The following is a 21,146-nucleotide window of genomic DNA, read 5'->3' as shown; positions in this document are numbered from 1 at the left end:
ATTTTATGTTTGGGGGGCGGTAACGTTTTAACGCAGCTGTGATGCTGAACTGTACTGTGAACTTGAGCGTTAACAACATGCAGATTAAAGACGCCTGAGAAGATATGGTAAGTTACACTGTATTTTGGGAATTGTGCGTCATCTTGTAAGCTGTGGAGCTGTATGTTCATTGCCTAAGCTTTGTTGGGGGGAAAAAGTTGTTCACATCTGGCGTAGCTCACTGGACTGACTAGGCTACAACTAGGGACGTCTTGGAATTATGTTCTAATGCATTAACAACGCCCAGATAGCTGAGAACTTTTCAAACATGTCAGGGCAGAACATTCGAGGGACAGAGTTGATTACACGTGTAGGCTAAGAAGTCAATACGATTTCATTAATTTAACACATTAGAGATTTTAGACAGTGTTTTATGTATGTTGGTAAACTGTTATTCCCCACCAGTTTGGAACAAACTTGCGATTACATCATGGTGAAAGTATTGCCTGGGAGAGTATTATCGCTGTGGTAAAAAAAACAGATTGAGAAGGTTTGTGTACAATGTGGTTGAGTGGGGGGAAAGCAATCATGTTCAGCTTAGCGTAGAGAAAGAAATCGCTGCAATCTAATTTTCCATAACAATCTCCTGTTAAATTAGCTCATAGCCTTATCATTATGGATCCACTGACGAGTTTTGGTCGGGATATTCCATGCAGTCCTCGAACATTGGGTAAGTATTTTTTTTATAGAAATGAGTCGCCCGTTTTGCTCTGGCAACCATTCCAAATGTATCTGTTTCATATGTAGGCTATCTGGCACTAGGTTATTAACTGTAGAAGACTGCACAACTGTTGCTCTGTAAACTTTGCCTTGAGGTGAAAACAACACTCCTTTCTCTCTGTTGCAGTTAGCCCCATTCTCCAGCTTTGCATAGCTGTATGCATACTGCCTTCTGTCTCCACTGATATGCTCGCATACAAGAGAGGACGCAACCTCACCATTCAGTCTTCACAGCTGGTTTGCAGTTATCCAGGCCCTCAGGGGCCTCCAGGTCAACCAGGGGCCTTTGGGTCTCCTGGCATCATGGGCAGGATGGGGTCTCCAGGAAAGGATGGCCAGGATGGGAAGGATGGGGAGTCGGGAGAGAAGGGGGTGAGAGGTATGACTATTTCATTTCTTTGCCATTTACTCATGTTCAACAGGGATGGTTCTAGATGACTCTAGATTTTTTGGGTGGGAAACATAGCAAAGCGGTCAAATTGGATCAAAATTGACATAAACACAAAACACAAACACAAAAATATCAGTTGGCCTACTACCTAGCTTGAGTTGCAGGATTCAGGTTTAGGAACATGATCTAGTGCATGATGAGTAACGTGTGTAGGTTGCACACACCAACCTCAAGTTTGCTGAGAACTTTAATCATCTAATCAGAAGACACAGCACCGGTTATGTGGTTGCCCCGTATCATCTGATGCAACATGATGAAAATGACCAGGCTTGCTCACACACACAATACACTCCCTCATACCAACCTCTAGTTTCTTGAGAACTTTAATGATCGGTTTCTTGAGAAACAGTTTCTTAATCATCCAATCGGAAGACATGGAAACGGTTGTGTAGTTGATACTGCTCAATCCTGGGCATGCATTGATGATGTCAGGGACTTCATCAGGTCACCAGAGGTCTCCATTTTGTACCGCAAGTTCAGTTGTGACTTTTTGAGTGCATCTCTGATATAGTATTTAGGCTATGAGATGTAACAGGCAGGTCAGCATTTTGATCTGTTAACTGTTTGCAGGTTATGGAATGTCTCATAGGCAGAGAAAAGCTGTTGCTTTTCAAACGCTGTCCACTTAAAGATGCTCTATGTTCTAAGCGTGTTGAGTTTCAATTGCATGGGAGGGAGTAGGAGGAGTAGTGAGCTACCTCTGTGTTGAACGTCAACAGAAATGACGTACCCAACATTACTTAGAGCGCCTTTAATCAACAGAGTCAATGTACTGATGAAGGAAGAGATTAGATAGACATGGAAGATTTGCAGAGTGATATCATGCTCCCTTTAAAGAGTATCTTTCAAAATACAAAAATACAATATTTGACTTTGATACTTGGTGTGGTATTTTGTAGTTTATTTTGATACACTTAAAATGAGGGTATTTGATATTTTATTTGAAAACACATTTTGATGTATTTTGCCCATCCCTGCCAACATCTAGAGTAGGCAGGCAGCTGCAGTGCTACATTCTGGGAACATGTTTAAATTCATTGCACTCATTGCAGGGCATTGGATTTCGCCCTGCAGCTCAGGCTGGAAACCTACACAATTATCTCTCCTGCTTCCTATCTACGTTTGCTGGAACCAATCACAAATTGACTTAAAATCCACCAGGTGCACCCGGATCGTTGGCCTGATTGGTTAAAGGACTAGATTCATCCAGAGTCATTTGAACTATGCCCATTGATAACGCCTCTTGTGCAGCAGAAACACAGCACAGACTCCCCAGACTAATGTTCAAGCTCAAAAGTTTGAGCTTAGTGTGGTGATAGCCAGGCTTATAGCACTGTAGCTGCTTTGCTGTTCTATCTGTTGGCTGCAGTAACTCGAGCTAGATAGCACTGATTGTTTTGGAGGGGGGGTTTCTTGTACTGACAGCACTCAGTGACTTTGAGAAACAGAGATCAATGTGAAAAAAGCACCAACTCACCTACACCCAAGCTGAGTTTGAGACTGCACACTGCGCAGATGCACAACTGAAAAATAAACACTTTTGGGTGGGCAAGACACTGCAATAATGCTGCAGCTGGACCCTTCTCAGACACTGTGCTTCAGTTGGCTTAGCCCAAAATTGAGATACTTGTATTAGGATATTTGTGATCTACATAGGCCTCAGGAGGTTCTGAAATATCAGAGTCAGTATTGCACTATTATTGTGTTTATCTTATGGTGCAGTGTATGCTGCAATTTGTGGAGTTCTACAATATGTTTTTACCAGAAAATAGACTGAAATCACTAATCACTAGCTAGCTCCGTTCTCTGAGGATACAGGCTCTGACCAATTTATGAGCTTCCACTCTCGGTCCTAGTTTGGTGGCGAAAGTCCAGAAACGGCGACACCTTGGGATATATTTTCAAGATCAATATAGCCCTCTAGTCTAACATCTTATTGAGAATTTATTTAGGCCAACAGCACAACATGCAAATATAAATCCAAAAAGTGAACACTTTTTTTGGATTCTATTAACGACACATCACCAGCACCTGGAAATCAGAAGGCTGCTGTGCATAGGAACGTTATTCTCTTCTGCATGCAAATATAAATGTATTGATTCCCTGCTAATAAAAAATAGGGTATGAATAACATGGCACTCTTCAAATGAAAGTAAAATCATTATTTGTCAGATAAATAAATCAGACAATAATGGTTTATGGTTGGTCCACAATGATGAACTGGAGTGGTTTGTTGAAAAAAATATCTGTAAGAAAAGCAAAAATAAATAGCATATTACGTTAATTTTCTACACGCACTGCTGTAAGTACATGGTGAATGAATATATAATAGAAACACAAACAGCAAGCATTATTAGGCCTCACAAAGAACAGGAATGGGCACAAATGATGTCATCCATGTGGATTGGCTGATCCTCCCTGCTGGAACCAGCCAATCCACATAGACAAGTCGTTGTGTCCAGAAGTTAGCATGATGGCACTATTTTTAAAAATGGCCAGCCATGCTGAATAAGCTGACCCTCCAAATCCTGACCCCCTGATAGATGCCCACGCATACTGTACACACTCACACAAGTATTCTCTCTCTCTCTCTCTCTCTCAAATTCAAATTCAAATTCAAATTCAAATTCAAATTCAAAATGCTCTATTGGCATGACAAATGAAAACTTGTATTGCCAAAGCAATTGGTACATGTAAAGGTAAGACATAACAACAATTACAGAGACAAAACATATACATATTTAAACTGATAATATAGACATCTATATAAACATACTACTTCACTGAGATTTGTGAACAAAAGTACAACAAAAATACATCGGTTCAATAGAACTATTCATTGAGAGCAGTATGGTGACTGCCTGCATGTAGATATGGTGTATGTGAGTTCATCAGTGTGTTCACAAGGTATTGTGCAGCTATGAGACAGTACTTTTCCTCTCCTAGCAAGTACTGCAGTTTATTTAGGTTTAGTAAAGAACTAAATCCAGGGTGTTTCTCATCAAGTTTTGGAAAGTAGATATCAACTGACTGGAATGAGTTGCACTCTGTCTCAACATCACTGTCCCTGCACTGCTGGCATAGGGGTTCATTACTTGGGAGCCATGTTTTTTTGTGTCTCCCGGTTTCAATGGCTAATCGGTGCTCACTGAGTCTATATTTTGTTAGTGTTTTCCTTAAAGGGATAATCCGGAGTGAAATGCACTTTAGATCAATTTTTCGGACTATTGGGAGTACATACGTTGAGTTGACACCAAAATCATGTCATTCGGATGTATTTTGAGAAAGTTCGCGCTCACCGTTTTTAGCCAAAACTCGTTAGCATGGAAGTGACCGGGGCGTGTCCTTTCGCCGCTACAAAACGCTATTTTTATACCTCTTCTACTGTTCCAAACAACACTACACTTACGTGGTAGTGAGTAGAGGTTCCCTAAAGCCAAACCGAAGTATCAGCACGTCTTTATGTGGTCGGATAGAGAGTCCAGAATGAATTTAATCGAGTCCGTACCTTTCCGGAAATGTTAGTAAAGTGTTGTGAAAACGTTGCTAGCTGCAACAGCGACATTTCCGGAAAGGTACTGACTCGATTAAATTCATTCTGGACTCTCTATCCGACCACATAAAGACGTGGGGATACTTCGGTTTGGCTTTAGGGACCCTCTACTCACTACCACGTAAGTGTAGTGTTGTTTGGAACAGTAGAAGAGGTATAAAAATAGCGTTTTGTAGCGGCGAAATGACATGCCCGAGTCACCTCCAGGCTAACGAGTTTTGGCTAAAAACGGTGAGCTCGAACTTTCTCAAAATACATCCGAATGACATGATTTTGGTGTCAACTCAACGTATGTACTCCCAATAGTCCGAAAAATTGATCTAAAGTGCATTTCACTCCGGATTATCCCTTTAAGTTTGTGTCTTTTACAGTATATTTGTTAGGTAGTCTGCTAAGACAAACTCTCTGCCCAATGTCAAGCATTGCATCTTGCTTTGTGTCTTGGATAGCCAATATTTCCAATATTTGTCTTTTAAGATGGGAGAAATTTGTTTCATTTTAGTATGTTCAATTTGACTACCTACTGTATCAGTGTGTGAATGGCTCAAGACCAAGTTGGGAGAGGAGCTATTTACTTTATTTGCTCAATTCTTGGTCACGCAAGGCTTTATGATGGAATGAGTGTCTCTCTCTCTCTCTCTCTCTCTCTCTCTCTCTCTCTCTCTCTCTCTCTCTCTCTCTCTCTCACACACACACACACACACACACACACACACACACACACACACACACACACACACACACACACACACTCTCACACACAATGGTAGTGCAGTTTGTAGTTTGTACAGACACACACAGATACACACATACATACACAAACAGACCCACAGACGCACTCGCACACATATGCACACACATATGCATGAGGAGATTCAGTTCCTGATTCAGATTCTAAGGCTGCAATGGAAGATCTCTTCATTTGAAATGCCCATTTTCCCAATACATTCTGAATTGTAACTGACATTAGTGGGTAGTTTAACTTGTCATGGTATGTCTGTGCATTAAAGGTGCAGTCAGGGATTATGCAGGAAGTCTCGGTTGTTTATGTTTATGTTTATGATTATGTTTATATTTAAATCTTTTAGCAGCAGACGCTTTTGTCCAAAACAATGCATATTATATTTTATATCGAGCACCAATGGAAACACACCAGAGAGGTATAGCTCCCTTCAGTACACTCCACACAGGGTTTAATTTTGGTTTGGGGGGCAGGCTGCCCATATTTGTTTGTTTCCAGTTTTCGGAGCCTGAGCTGCCTACAGAGACCGCTTCTTTTCACAGTGTACTCACAGAATGGGCAGCTAGCAGATGGTCGGGAGATGATTACTGAACATGACAAGAAATGTTATGGGCTTGAAAATGCATACAATCGCTGACAATAGCTAGCCTTTCATCTGTGTCATAGGACACATCTTCATGTTTTCCTATTAGAGACGTTAGTGACATTTATGTAAAAGTGCATTATTATGATTTTTCATTACCTGTCACGATGACCCCAGGTAGATCCGTCATACCTTCTGTTATTTGCGGTATGCTACCTTGCAAATAGAGGGGGCCAATTGTTTTCTGCTCAGAGCAGCTGAAGAGTGCCAGGTCCTACAAATAGTTGAAGTCCGTTGCTGCTGTTTGCCTCAGGGCGAGGAGCCAGGATGCTGTTATACCATAGAGTTACATGTATATCCAGGGGTAACCAACATATAAGACTTGACACTTACACAGAGTTACAGTAGTAGGAGATGTAGAGGACTTAAGCGTGACTTGTTGTTAACAACAAGTTGAAAGAGTAGGGTAGGCAGAGGCCAAGGGAAATGTATTCTATTTTCTGTGCATAGCAGGTGGCAACACCATGCAGCAGTCATATGTTGCTTGTGTTCATTCTTTCAAGGAGATGCTGGTCGACCCGGAAATCCTGGAAAGCCTGGACCGAAAGGCCGTCTTGGGATAGTGGGGAAAGCAGGAGCCAGGGGCCTCAAAGGTGTGCGTGGGGCCCTAGGTCTGGCTGGTGTGAGAGGAGGGAAAGGGGACCCTGGAGACCCAGGAGAAGCTGGAGCCATGGGTGGCTGCAGCTGTGGATCAAGGGGGCGGTCAGCCTTCTCTGTGGCAGTAACAAAGAGTTACCCAAAGGAGCGCTTACCCATCCGCTTCAACCGCATCCTGATGAATGAAGGGGGGCACTACAATGCCAGCAGCGGCAAGTTTGTATGTGCCGTTCCAGGTGTGTATTTCTTCACCTACGACATCAATTTGGCCAACAAACACTTGGCAATTGGATTAGTACAAAATGGTCAATATAAAATCAGGACCTTTGATGCTAACACGGGCAATAATGATGTGGCATCGGGGTCAACAATTTTGCGTCTGAAGAAGGATGACCAAGTTTGGCTGCAGATTTTCTACTCAGAACAGAATGGTTTATTTTTTGACCCATACTGGACAGACAGTCTCTTCACAGGATTTCTCATTTACGCAGACCAGGACTTTGATGTGGAGAGCCAAAAAGCTGATGAAGGATCCAGATGATGTTGTGAACTTTAGGAAATGATCAGTAGAGTGTTATAGGCCTGTTCAGTAAATGAAACTTTGCGCTGTCAGTGTATCATGCAACAACAGGCAGTTTTTGTGTACTAAAAAGTGTTTTTAATAGTATACATTTTTGCCTTGTTGAAACACTTGCTAATAGAAGTGTCAAGCAACATTATTGTATGTTGGACTAAATGTTACTGCAATAATAACGAAAACATTTCCCCATATTATGTCCAAATTTTAAATGATATAATCACTCTTTTCACAAATAACACTATAACGTGCCTGCTTAGATATTATTGTGTTGTCTTGTCTAGCCTTGTGGTGTTAACATTTTGAAGCAATCATTTTAAACATGAATCATTCTGTGTCAAATCAGATATGGTTGTTACCGACTTTGTTCAGACCTATATTAAGAATGGGTCCCAAAACCAAGGCCTGTCAAACACTTCAGTTCAAATCTAACTGAACCATTAATAGTTTGCATGTCATGCTCACTGACTTTCTACAAGGCCGTAGATTTGGGGGAAAGTGCAAAAAGAGTGGGCATGCAGTACAAACTCTTGGTCCTGTCTGAGAACATGTTTGTCTTCCATCTTTAAAAGATTGGGCAAGCTAGGAGTAAAGATTTTAGAGATATTATGTAGCCTACAAACTTTGAGCAAAATTTGAGACGGTGCAATAATCAATTTCCTGGTTTCTGTCTGAATTCACACGGAATGACCCACATCCTATTGTAAGTCCAAAAGGCTGTTGTTGTATTTTTGGGCAAATCACAAAAGCTGGGGGGGGGGGGGGGCTTCCCCCCCACACCCCCCCACACCTCTGGCTTAGTTTGTAACTATAAAACTATAAAACTTGATAATACAGTATGGTGTTCTGTCCAGTTTGTGCCCTAGTGGTAGTGTCAGGAAAGAGGTCTCAACACATGTCAACATGGTCATAATAAAAAAAGGGGGAACAATGACGCACAGATCCTTAGGTTATTTCTGACAATCTACACTATTATTATTTCAGCATCAAAAGATGATTCACATGTACCTATTTAAAATTTTCAGATTAACTTTAACTTTATGTTATTCATTATACGCTCATGTAATGTTAATAATGCTGCATAATCCTACATTGATGCGGTGAAAGCTTTTCAATACTCCTCTGTCCAGTCACCCGTCCATCGAAATAGCCAAAAAGGCATCTTTGCGCTACGCGCATGCATTGCAATCAGATCTTTTCAGTCATCCATTCATGGCTAAGGCAAAGAGTAGGTGCCATCGACTTTTGTAGTGGACTACAGCTCCCACAAGTCTTTGCCGTTGGTCGTAGGGAGATTCACGAGTAGCCTCAATAGCCGCTGTGGGGAAACCAATCCAGTGTATTGGCTGAGCACACTGGGAGAAAAGCACAAGAAAAGCAGTTAAAAGTGGACCACAGTTAAAAAGGGAACTGTCTTCTTTACACAGGTATCGCGATTTGCTCCCTCCTCCAGCGGACGCACGCGTACTTATTGTTCCTTATTGAAGGAGGATTAAACAAAAACTTCCAACGAGGAATTTCAGGATGTTGGTCTGAGACAAAGGGGTCCGGGGCATTGCATTCGGAGTGGTAAGGGGCACGAGCGTAACAAATGCTTTATCAGTTTTGCGAATTAAGATTAGTATATGGCACAATGGTCTGTGTTGTGTTTGTTTCATTCTGTTTGGTGGTATTTTCCCTTCTGTTGTTCACTTTGAATTTACCGTTGAACTATCTCAACACAAAGCTTCGAGTTCATCAATAGCTGCAAGCTTTCTCGTGGTGTTGATAACATGCGGGAGTGGGACAGCATTAGGCGACTATCACCAAACTATAACCTAGCCTACTGCACCTATGGTTTTCTTCCTTGTGCTTTTAACAGTTGTCAGAAAGTAACAGAAGCCGCAGGCTATAAACTAGCTCTTTAGTCGAACTCCAGAAGAAATTGCCATTTAAATCCCCACCCGCAATAGCCTACACATTTGCTGTTGTCCGGTGTCGTGTTACTTAGTTGATTCTCACTAGGCCTATTTGGTTCACTGACCTTATCAAATGTTGACCTATGTATTACGTGCATTTATTTGCATGTTTCAAATGATTTTGTTTTTAAATGTGTATTTAATTAGCCCACTGTAGTCTCTGGTCAGAGTAGGGTAATCTTTTGAGACGGACAAGAATGCTCATCCCATTCTGAAATTATCCTGTAGGGTTGATTTCATAGCCTACTCTTGGTGCGTTCTGGATGGGAAGAAATGGAAACAGAGTCGCAATGGTGGAAAGGACAGCTGGCTGCGGACATCCATCAAGCTCTCCGCATAAAAGTAAGATGTGTTTGTTTTGGTTATTTGTTTGTTTGCTCGCCTGCGTGCTTGCTTGCATGGATGCATAGTGGCACTGTCTGGTGACACATTTGATTTCTCTCATGGCGGCCTCATTTGGTCTCAAATGTCGACTGAGATTAGTATATGCCTGCCTATGCATCTCTAAGCATATTTATACACATTTTGTCATAGAGAACTATTGGCTAAAGCTAAAGAATAGAACATTCCCCATTCAAATGTCTTTCAGCCATCTCAGGTGGTGTAGGCTAGCTATGGCTGGTAACATCTAAAATTTGGCAAATACGTTCTGCTGTCTTTAAAAGGTACTCTGGAGTGTAGTTTGAATCCATAAATGCCAAAAGAAGCTCAGACAAAAAAAGCCCCAATAAAATCAAACAGTGCCTGTATATGTTTATGTTCATGTTCATGTTTATGGTATTTGGCAGACACTTTGTCCAAAGCGAATGTGTTTCTATGACATCTCTTTTATGTTCATAATAATATACAGAATAACAATAGATCGAGTACACACCATTGAATACATTATATATAATGAAAAACAACAACATTGTCCTCAATCTCTTTGGCTGGTTTTATGCTGTTGGATTTGTCATGTAGGCTAATGTTGGGACACATGGTCTATGTCTTTTCTACACCTGAGTTGACACATATGTCCACACAGCACTTGCCTAAAAGGTCTTTGATGTTTAAAGAACATGAAAGTTAGATTGCCCTAGAATTTACCAGTTTCCATGATCACTTTTTTGTCTCTTCAAAAATATCTACAATAAATTGTAAGAGCATTCTGACTACACCTAAGTCTCATAATGGAAATAGAACTATTATGGACTGTGGCACATGAGCTCTGCATTTTACAGCTGGAACTTGAATATATGTATTCTAGGAAATATTGTCTGCTACATATACATATCATTTTGTCATATTTATTTCATTTTGAGAATTCACAAGCGTATTTGTCAAAGTATCATGAAGTAGATACATTTTGACGTGTGAAGTTTGCATCTGACATTTGTTGAGCTTTTTGTTGGGGTATTACACACATGGAGAGGCAGGTCAGCTGCTCATGTGTCAACAACACAAACAAGTCCCGCTGTTTTTCAGATGAATATGAGCTGGATCTGTTATATAGTCCATGCTGATGCACATTTGGTCTATTTAAATGATTTCAGATATTATCCCTGTGTTTTCTTATTTTACGATTGTTAAGTTCATTTCAGTGTTTAATGAGAACTCTGCCAACTCAAGTGTTGAATTACTTATTACATGTATTTGGGCAAACATATGTTGCACATATGCTCACAAATGTATGTAGTTCCACTGAAGACTTACAGAAAGTGCATGCAAGACATTCTTTGCAGGTTTTACAAGCCACTTACAAAGAAATAGTTTCTGTGTTCATGTGAAAATGAGAGGACTTGCTAATGAGTCTCGGTTATTGGCCCAAGTCATTTTTCCCCTTGAGTCAAGTCAATTTAATTAGCCTTTGTGTATCCATCATGGTAAAGATGTTTTGAAAGAAGGTGTTTGATTATTCAATTTAGAGGTGATTATTATTTTAAATGACAGAAAATTATAGGGAGTAATTTATGCCAACATCACCTTTGAAGGTCAGAAGTGTTTACATGAGACATTTTCAAAGTGTTTAATCTATTTTTGGTGTACTTTATTAATACCTCTGTGATTTTCCTTCCTTTTTTTCTCCTCAACTCTCCCTCTGTAGGAACTGAAGTTGCCTGTCTACCATGCCCACTCTCCCCAAATTGGCATGCGCCGCTACTTTGCCGACTTGCTGGCCATCCTGAGTAACCGCTACCAGCTGTGTGCCACAGCTCGCCATCTGGCTGTCTACCTCTTGGACCTCTTCATGGACCATTATGATGTGGCCATCAAGCAGCTCTACGTCATTGCACTCTCTTGCCTCCTCCTAGCCAGTAAGTGCCTCCAGTCTTCCTCCAGCGTTGGCATCAAGCGCTGTCTGTGGTGCTCGTGGGGAGAGAAAAACAAACTGTGATGCAAATTTCACGTTTTGCCTGAAAAGTGTGAGCTGCATTTGCTGGCGCTGAACTGTTGCATGGGCTTTATAAGGCCAGAGCACATTATGCCCGGTGGTTTATGTTCACTGCACCCTTAACATTCCTGTTAAGCAATTGAGTGAGTTTTTATAAGGGAGCAGTAGCGAGGCGCAGATGGACTTTGTATTAGTTACATTTACAGAGAGTGTATTTGAAGTTAGCCTGTGTTTGCCTCATTTTGTCATGGGAAAGGAATACATATAGTATTTCTCTTACCAGTGTGGTGTATTTTTGGGTCACATGATCACATAGGATGGACTAGCTAAAATAATGAAAAATTACACACTGGCTAGATTAGTCAGTGATAATGATGTATTATTTTGCCATGCTTGAGTTCATTTGAGCAGCACTGAAGCGTGGGCAATTAATCTAATGAAACTGTCACTTGGTGAGACTGGGATATGTTCCACTCACAAGAGACGTGCCTTAGAGAGGGGGGGAGGAACTGTGTGTGTGTGTGTGTGTGTGTGTGTGTGTGTGTGTGTGTGTGTGAGAGAGAGTGAGTGATGGTTTAAGTTTATGGAATAGCACTTGTACATTTTTTAAAAAGTGGAAACATGCGTCACGTTAATAGTTGTGAGATCTGGGTGTCACTACAGCTCTGTGCCTCTGGTAGACACAGCCATACTTTGTTCTTTGCTCTTAAGCACAATAGCTTTAATGTCTAATGAAATATGAGATTCAGAAAAGCAAAGTAAGTCTGAAACAGTAATAGTCTGAGACCCTGAGTTAGACCCTAGCTGCAGTCATATAACATGTATGTCCAGTGTTGCAGTAAGTAGTGCAACACGTTGGCCTTGTTTAATAGTAGGAGAGGGATTGTTTTGGTTCTTTATTGTGTTTTGATGGGGTTTTTGGAACCTCCTCAGCTGTAGTCACAGGGCTTCGTGGAGGGGCTTTAAAAAGTGCAGCCACCCCAACCCCCCTCCAGCCCTCCTCCCCCTGCCATATGCTGCTCGAGTTGGGCCCAAACAAAAGCCCCACCACTCTGTCACACACACACACACACACTTTTAGCAGGTCGGTTCACTATCATATGGGGGATGGGATTGGATCAGCTCAGAAACCACAGCAGAAGGGAACATTATATATATTTAATAATACATTTGCAATTATTATTTTCCCGTTGTCTCAAGTGTTTCACGCGTCTCAAAAGTTTAATTCCAATCTTGCAGTATATTTCCTAAGGGTGTTATTTTGGGCCATTATTTGTAAGGACTAACGACTGTTACTAAAATTGATTAAAGTATTTCATCAGGTCTCGTGCTAAATCAAAATTCAGTCTTTGTCCTTGTCCTTATTTGTTTTATTTGCCTTAGATCGCACATGTTGCCCCCCTTAAAAATTGGACACGTTTTCAGCAGGTATTAGTGGTGTGAGAGACAGAGACTTTTCGAGGAAAGCCCTTTGTGGTATGCGCCTCCGGAGTTGCACCTCTGTGACACACCTTGTCAGAGTCAGGCTTGAATGGCCCTGAGAAATGGCCTCCGTAAAAAGCAGCCTTGAGTTTCCTCGGGGGTTGGAGTTGGCGGAGAGGAAAGGAAAGAACAGGAAAGGAGCGAGCTTCAAAGGCAGGTGGAGGCCTGATATTGAGCAGAGTGGAAGAGGAGAGAGAAGTGGGCGTCGAGACACAGAGGAGGGGGCACACGGTTGAGCTGAAAGGCCCAGCGGGGAGCCCTGATATGTAGATTAAACCCCCAAAGCCCAGTCCCTCAGGGGTTTGATGGTAATGCAAAGGAATTAAGCCCCCACTAGATACTTAAGACAATTATTTTTGCATTGCAGATTTTAAGACTGATTGCTGCTGTCCCTCATAGATTATCGTATTTTTCATATGACTACTAAAAAATACCTTATGTGAAGTTGAAAATCAAATACCAAAATGTCTTTGGACCTTACCATTATTGAATGTCTTGAATGTAGTTTTAACATCTTGAGTAGCCTTTTGGCGTAGGCTATCGGGTGTCTGTTATTTTAGAACCCAGTATTATGTGTGTGGGCATGTGTTGTGTGGTTTTAAAAGTGACACAGTGCGAGTGAGCGAGCGAGCACGTTTCAGTTCATTGTTCCCACATAGCAGCACATAGTCTGCATAAGCAGCTCCCCATCAGAACTGTCTGCAGATGCCTCTGGCAGCATTTTTTGTCTGCTGCCATGCATTTGCACCCTGGGTCAAAGATCTCCGGAGATCTGCATTGTCTGCGCTCAGAGCCGGGGGTGAGGACACGGAGCAGGCCTGTGGCTGAGCTCTGACCAATTTCACACCCCCAACGAAAGACGAGCTGGCAAATTAAAGACCTTTGCTGCGCACAGAGGAATTTCTTTTAAGGCTGTCAAGACGCCCCTTTTCTTTCTATAGATGGGATTAAAGATGATTTAGTTGTAACAACCAGTGTTTTCTTAACTCACTAAGTTGCTGGTGTCTGCTGTAGCAATAAGATTATAAAGGTTTCCAGAAAGTACTTACAACAAAGATCCTTTACTAAGCGATGGGGCAGTCCACGTAAATATATTATAGATGATCGAGGATGAGAAAAGATAACAACATTTATACATACAAATGCAAACTTACTTTTATAAATATTTTCATTAATCCTTTTCTTGACTTGTAGTCCTCTACTCCATTTATCTGTTGACGGGAAGTCCTCTCCCTAATGGATTTAATGTGTAGGTTCTGGTGTGTATTGTAATGCATTTTTATGAAGATTGGAATGTAAAGGGCTCAGTGATTAATGGCCATCACTTTGTGCCAAATTATCCTAGGGGTAAATAAGTGCCCACTTAGCTCAGTAGTGGCCAATATCCATGCTGAACTTACCATCATTGGCAAGATTTGGACAATTTTTAAAGACAACGTAAAGAAATTGGACACACAATTGCAAATGTCACCTTCAGAATATTAGTAAACAGCGGTCTTGTTTGTAGTACAATGGCAGTAAGAAACAATGGGCATTATAGCCTATATTGAAATATGAGCAGAAGGTAGATGAGCACTGTATTGATTGAAAGGAAACGGCAGAGAGAATGTGTAGCAACATACAGGCTGGTGTGGTAATCTATACTTCACATTGTTTTTGAGTAGCGCCACATCCACATATGCTGATGTCAGCATTTCACTGAAATATTGACCTCCGCTTGCCTTTTTAGATTTCAAAAGCAGCATTCTCAGTCTTTGGCTGAGTCATTTCATAAAAGACCTTGAAGATCATAGCAAACACATTACAGTGATAGATATACAACTTGTCACGGAATTTACAAGTCCCTTGTTTGACATTCAGGGTAAAGTAGACCTGGTGGTGGTGAGTTGCGGCCGTATCTGAGATCACGTCCTCTTTGTGGGGCTGTGAGAACAGAGGAGAGGAATGTGTGTACACTTCAAACAGTATCATGCAGGTGATAAGGCCCCAACTGTATGTATGACAAACCCACCGACATGGTGAGTCAACCATTTAGCAAGAATGTTTGGAAAATTCCAGGTTGTCCAAGGCCTATGTTAAAAAAATGAGTAATTTATTTATTAAAAGCAGAGGCAGTTTGTAGAATATCTTGTTATTTTTCCATCCGTTTTTCAATTATTTCCACCATGGTCACATTAATCAAAAAAGTCCTTGGGTTCACCTGAGGGTATGAAGTATTTTAGGTTTGTTTTTCAGTGCAAGTGTCCATCTCCTTAGCTGTTAAAAAGCCTCCTACAGCGCTTTAAATAGTATAAATGCAAGGGAGCAAATGTGGTTTTCAGTGACTACATGAGGTTTTGTTTTATTTTGATATTATTTTGGTAACATTTCTCTCTGTGGCTTAGTTGGTCCAACACTAGACAGTCATTTGTTTTTCAGGTTGAAATTAAAATATCCCATATCTCTCCGTATGGGAAAACCTCAAAGCAGGCTAGTCTAACATCTTGTACCTGCTGTACTAGGTCTTGTAAAAGTTCATTTATTTATGTGTCCCTGCGGCTGTCTGAGAGATGATCCATCATCCAGGGCCCGGGAAGGGTTGCTTGGCTTTGTTGTTGCTAACTTGCTAACATTTGAGCTTGTAAATTGCCTGTCAAATCCTAATTCCTAGGTGCCTGTTTTGGTGCAATTTTTTAGTAAATCTTGGAGCAGTAGCCTACAGGTTGGAACCTGGCTGCACCGATGGCCCTGATCCCCCTGAATCATTTGTTCACCCCACGTCTGTGCCTCCTCCCTTACATCTTATCCGGTGGCCCTCATGCATTCTTTCACAAATGAAAAAGGGAGTCATCATCCCATTCAGGCCTTATCTTAATCCAAGTTAACTGGAATCAGGCATGCATTTGGTGCCACTGGCTATCATAAGTCTCTCTGTGCAGCTTTTTAATTGAATATTGGATACAAAACAGTTTGGTCTGAAGCACATTAGTGACTTTTCCATGAGGTTTGTGATTGTTATGCGCTGTTGTTTTTACATACAAAGTTTGATCCCATTTTTCTCCTTTTAGTTTAAAAGTGATTTATTCCAAGAAAGCTGCAATCCAAAAAAAGTTAAGAAAACAGCCCTGTTTGACCAACAAGCGTGGGCCAGTGGGCCAGCCATGCAGCAGGCTGTGTGCAGACGGAGTTGAGCCAAAGCTGAGCGCGCTGCAGCGGGGCAGACGGGGAGGAGAGTGGGCCATTTCCTGTCTCTAGCCATTAGACGCTATTACAGTCTGTTTGCTAATTGCCCCCCTAGCCTGCCTGGGCCGCGGACCTCCAGGGTTTATGGCACGCCTGGCATGAGCAGTAAAAATCACACCAGGCAAGGAGCTCAGCCCAGCCAGCGTTTGTCAAGATGAACAGAGGCAGCAGCTGGGGCGGAGGGAGGGAGAGGGGGAAGGAGCTCAATGAAAGAAAAAAAAAGACGGGGAAGTTGAAAGGAAGCTTGAGAAAATAAGACGGCAAGATCTTATCAGTCTCCACCCCTTCAGTTGACTGTCAGTGTTTTCGTATGCAAAGGGATGAGGGAGGAATAAAACGGCTGTAATCACGCTGGCTTATTGTAGTCTGCTGATTAGCTCTCTCTGGCTCTTGAGCTTTTTCTACGGCCCATGTTTGTTATTTTTGACATTTTTGTCACGGAAGAAGATATTTAAGTAGGGTTTTGAAAAGGCCTGTCTGAACAACCTCAGAAACCACCATGTCTATATTTATCTGCCCTTTCCACCAGTGTTTGTATAGCAACCTTGAGGTATTGAAGTATTATCAGTTTTTAACTATGTCTCAAATGTTCGCTTGCTCTTGAAACACTGTCACTGTGGTTTTAGTGTATCGAAAGTTTATCATGCCTAGTACTCAGGGCACTGTTCTCTGCTGTGTTCTGTTACTCTGATTCTGCTTTATATCTCGTGTAGCAGGTAATTTGCCTGACCTTCCCAGGCACTGAATAGTGTATCTCTTGCCCCAGCACTAGTCTGGACAGCACACAATGAAGGGCCTGTGTGGCCAGACATTCCAGTGACCATCTCCGTGTGTGTGTGTGTGTGTGTGTGTGTGTGTGTGTGTGTGTGTGTGTGTGTCCTCAGGCAAGTTTGAGGAGAAGGAGGACCGCGTGCCCAAGCTGGAGCAGCTCAACTCGCTGGGCATCATGTGCAGCCTCAACCTGGTGCTCAACAAGCGCGACCTCATCAAGATGGAGCTGCTGCTGCTGGAGACCTTCAACTGGAACCTGTGCATCCCCACGCCGGCCCACTTCATCGACTACTACCTCCAGGCCTCCGTGCAGGAAGGCGACCTCTACAACAGCTGGCCGCTCGCCTCCATCTCCAAGACCAAAGCGTTCATGGACAAGTACACCCACTACTTCCTGGAAGTGTCTTTGCAAGGTAATGTGAAGTGGGGAGGCAGAGAGGATAACTGTCTGTGAAGTCAGAAAAAAATGGAAGGGTGCATACTGCATACACTACAGAAAGTCAGGGATGTTTGGCTTTTGGGTGAAAGTTGTTACTTTCAATAAATAGTTTGAGGAAATCACCATTGCATGCTTCTGCTTAAATGCCATACTTTCATGATAAAATAGCAATATTTCAACCAAAAGCCAGATATCCCGTAACGTTTTGTGAGTAGTGTACTTCATTCAAAGTTTAAACATAAGTAGCTCCGATCTGAAATGTCTTAAAATGTCCTTCCCTGTGCTGTAATCCACTTTATAACTAAAGCATCTGTTAGTGACTGTGTTTACATGCACTTTAGTTTCCCGGTTACGATCGGCGTTTTGAAGTATCCCGGTTTTGTATTTGCACATGTAAACATCATACTCCGATTTCGGAACCCCGGATAAGCCCTTATCCAGGTTACGAGTATTCCGGTTATGCTAGGTGGTGTACTCCCAGAGAAACTGGGATACTGTTCCATGTATACACCTTCTGCCGGTTTCTCAGGCAAAACACGTATTACATTAGTAACCGGGATACGGAGTGCTAATAGAACTTTATTGTTGGTAACCGGAATACTGTTATTCGTCATGTAAACAGGGATATTAATAACCGGGTTTCTCATAACCGGAATACTAAAGTGCATGTAAACGCAGTCAGTGAGACTCACAAGTCTGTGTAATTGGGACTGGATGTGGAAGGCGTAAATGGCCTAGCTGATAAGAGCAGGGCTTTTGCTGGCTGGCCTGCTGCTCAACTCCCTCCCCGTGCCGTCTCTTCCAGATCACGCCTTCCTGAGCTTCCGTCCGTCCCAGGTGGCGGCGGCCTGCGTGGCGTCCTCCAGGATCTGTCTGCAGATCAGCCCCAGCTGGACCACCGCCCTGCACCTGCTCACCGGCTACACCTGGGACCACCTCACCAAGTGCATTGAGCTCATGCTGCTGTAAGCTCCCGCTGCTGCCGCCGCTCTGCCAGCATTCCCATCATTTCAGTAGACACACAGCTCAGTCTCTCAACGGTTCCAGTTACATTGCTTCTACGTTGTCACCAACTGTGAATGTCTCTCCTAATTCTGTCTTCTGTCTTCTCCCCCTCCTCTACAGTGCCCATGACAACGATGTGAAGGAAGCCAACAAGACCAAATCTCCACATCCCTCCAGTCAGGTGTCCCTGCAGTCGGTGGCCCAGCACATGCACCTCTCGCCCGTCTCTGCCGTGCAGCGACCCGCCTTGACCTCCAGCGGCCTCTCTTCCTCCTCCTCCTCGTCCTCCTCGTCCTCCTCCGGCTCCCAGGCGCTGCTGTTCCAGGCGCGGGACTTCCCCCACCTGTCCCAGCACTCGCACTCGCACTCGCACGCCCACTCGCCCTCGCTGGCGCAGCTGCACGCGCTGGCCGTGTCCGAGCCGCAGGCGCTGGGCGGCCTGGTGCCACAGGACTTCCTGCACAGCCACCGGATGGGCGTGCTGGCGGGCGCGGAGCTGGCGGGCGCGCTGCCCTCCTACCAGGGCCTGCCCGCGGGGCTGCAGACGGGGCCGCGCGCCCTCCAGCTCCAGGGGCCCATCTCCATGCAGGTGGCCATCGCCGCCGAGCCCCGCCACTGCATGAGCATGGCGGCCTACGCCGGGGGCTACCTGGGCTCCCACCCCACCTTCAGCGCCGGCTGCTTCAACAGGTGACGCCAGGAGCGCGAGAGGAAAGGCAAGCGGGAGCGGCCGAGCAGCGCCGCCACCACCACCAGCACCAGCACCAGCACCAGCACCAGCGTGCCCCTCTCTCTCGCCCTCGCCCTCGCCACGCCGCCCCCGTCCGCCCCGCGCCCACCCCCGCCCACGCTGCGCGAGCGCCGGCACAAGCACAGACCCAAGCCAAACCCCAGCAGAGACCCCGTGGAGGTCATCACTCTGACGTGACACTGAAGACTCGCAGACCTCGTTCTGTCTCTCTCTCTCTCTCTCTCTGGAGCTACTCTTTAAAACCAAGGGAAGTGCGCTTCCCGTCACTGTGATCGTTTTGGAGGGAGCCATGTAGCATATTCCCCATATGGCCTCTCCTGCCTGCCCTCCATCCCTGTGGAGCATGACTGAACACGAACATACCAGGGACGCATACTTGAGCTGCTTGACGTGCTTCACTTTGAATTCAGACTAGTGTGGCCAGTTGTCTCCAGCTCACAACGCAAGAAGAACCACTGACTGAAACCCCACTAGAAGAGTGTTATGTGCTGAGCAACTGAGGTGTTTCTGCAGGGTTGGGAAGAATAAAATGTGTCCAAACACTGTTTCTGTTCACTCTCCTCATCTTCTGTTCCTCCAGCACTCTGGATTCACACTGCTGGTTTGACGCCTTTTGAAGAAAAGCTTTTGAAATCCCGTTTTATCCTCAGAAAGGACACTTTTATTGCCTAGGGATTTTTTTTTTTAATTTCTCTTTTTTTATTAATATCCTTATTAGTATCCTTTTGGTAACCAATGCTGCTGCCCTTTATGAACTAATGAACTGAACAAGTATAGAGTGTATAAGGAGTATTTCCTCAGATATGTTTACACAGATCTGTTTCATCAACCATGTGCTATCAGGGATCAGGGACTTGATGGATTACTTGAATATGAAACCATTTACCTAAGGTTTATTTATACTTTTTATAAGTTGTTTTATTTGTACTCTTTAGTTTAGTTTTTTTTATTTACAGTATGAAAACACTGTTGATAAAATGTTTCCCCTCAATAAAGCCGTATCCCTTGATAGAATGTATGGTTTGTTTGAGGAAGCGCACAGAAGGGTTCTACAAAACGTGCTCTTTCAGGGTCAACCTTTCCAAGTAGTCTTTATGCAAATGAGTGACCCTCTCATGAAATAAGGAGCATCTAACTGCTGTTACCCTCACCATCCAGTGTGGCGTGGTAAAGAGGGAAGGACACACATCTTATAAGGTTCTCGCAAGTTTTCTGAAGTATTCACCAAATATTAAAACACAAAATCTACAGTCTTTTTCTGTGAAATGTTTTCCCTCAAAGTTTTCTTTTAATATGAGGAGGACGCGTGCTCATTTGTCAGTGAATTTTTACGTAACAAAAACATTTCCACTGTCCACTGAAAAGAAAATATGATTTTCACTGATTGTTTCATATCCTGTTTCAGTTAATCATTTGGTTTGAATTTGTCAGTTGCTTCAGGTTTTGTTTCACACTCACAAGGGTCTTTGTGTCTTCTGTGAATTACAGAGCATCACTGATTTTCCAAATGTTTTTATGCCTTCCTTCTCATTTGTTGAATAATACTGATGAACAGAATCTTCAAACCACACAGAATGTCCACAGTTCATCTGTCTGTTAGTAGACAGGCCAATGCAAAAATAGTAATGCAAAAAGATTGTACAAAACTGCTGTGACAAGCTTTTTTTCCTGACAAAACATGTACCCTAATACCAATGATTGATTGACCAAACTGACCATGAAATAAAATCCTACATTTTGTTTTGGGGAAATTAAATTCTTGCTTTTGAATAATGACCCAATTTTTGGAATCCAGTGTTGATTTCCCTTTGGGGATCAATAAAGT

At 43.1% G+C, this 21,146-nt stretch overlaps 2 protein-coding genes across 3 annotated transcripts; both read left to right on the top strand.

Moving 5' to 3' along the window:
- Positions 1–68: 68 nt before the first annotated feature.
- Positions 69–8,065, top strand: c1qtnf2 (C1q and TNF related 2). Of its 2 annotated transcripts, XM_062524967.1 has the most exons (4): positions 69–107; positions 638–709; positions 887–1,138; positions 6,652–8,065. In XM_062524967.1, exons 2-4 carry the CDS (start codon positions 655–657, stop codon positions 7,284–7,286), a joined length of 942 nt encoding a protein of 313 aa, XP_062380951.1. In that variant the 5' UTR covers positions 69–107; positions 638–654; the 3' UTR covers positions 7,287–8,065. The 2 variants fall into 2 exon arrangements, with proteins under 2 accessions (XP_062380951.1, XP_062380950.1); XM_062524966.1 differs by lacking the exon at positions 69–107 and having other exon boundaries at positions 344–709.
- Positions 8,066–8,683: 618 nt separating this feature from the next.
- Positions 8,684–21,094, top strand: ccnjl (cyclin J-like). Its single transcript, XM_062524964.1, has 6 exons — positions 8,684–8,891; positions 9,509–9,622; positions 11,364–11,574; positions 17,240–17,539; positions 18,371–18,530; positions 18,691–21,094. Exons 2-6 carry the CDS (start codon positions 9,554–9,556, stop codon positions 19,262–19,264), a joined length of 1,314 nt encoding a protein of 437 aa, XP_062380948.1. The 5' UTR covers positions 8,684–8,891; positions 9,509–9,553; the 3' UTR covers positions 19,265–21,094.
- Positions 21,095–21,146: the final 52 nt, after the last annotated feature.

The sequence above is a fragment of the Sardina pilchardus genome, chromosome 21, assembly GCF_963854185.1.
Source record: "Sardina pilchardus chromosome 21, fSarPil1.1, whole genome shotgun sequence".
Classification (NCBI taxonomy): Eukaryota; Metazoa; Chordata; class Actinopteri; order Clupeiformes; family Clupeidae; genus Sardina; species Sardina pilchardus.
This window is presented reverse-complemented; position numbering and strand designations above follow the sequence as displayed.

Excerpts from the sequence above, each read along its gene's own strand:
- c1qtnf2 (XM_062524967.1), top strand. The coding sequence starts at position 655 with ATGGATCCACTGACGAGTTTTGGTCGGGATATTCCATGCAGTCCTCGA. Across the intron at positions 710-886 it reads ATGCAGTCCTCGAACATTGG|TTAGCCCCATTCTCCAGCTT; the intron begins GTAAGTATTTTT and ends TCTCTGTTGCAG. Across the intron at positions 1,139-6,651 it reads GGGAGAGAAGGGGGTGAGAG|GAGATGCTGGTCGACCCGGA; the intron begins GTATGACTATTT and ends CATTCTTTCAAG.
- ccnjl (XM_062524964.1), top strand. The coding sequence starts at position 9,554 with ATGGAAACAGAGTCGCAATGGTGGAAAGGACAGCTGGCTGCGGACATC. Across the intron at positions 9,623-11,363 it reads ATCAAGCTCTCCGCATAAAA|GAACTGAAGTTGCCTGTCTA; the intron begins GTAAGATGTGTT and ends CTCCCTCTGTAG. Across the intron at positions 17,540-18,370 it reads CCTGGAAGTGTCTTTGCAAG|ATCACGCCTTCCTGAGCTTC; the intron begins GTAATGTGAAGT and ends CGTCTCTTCCAG.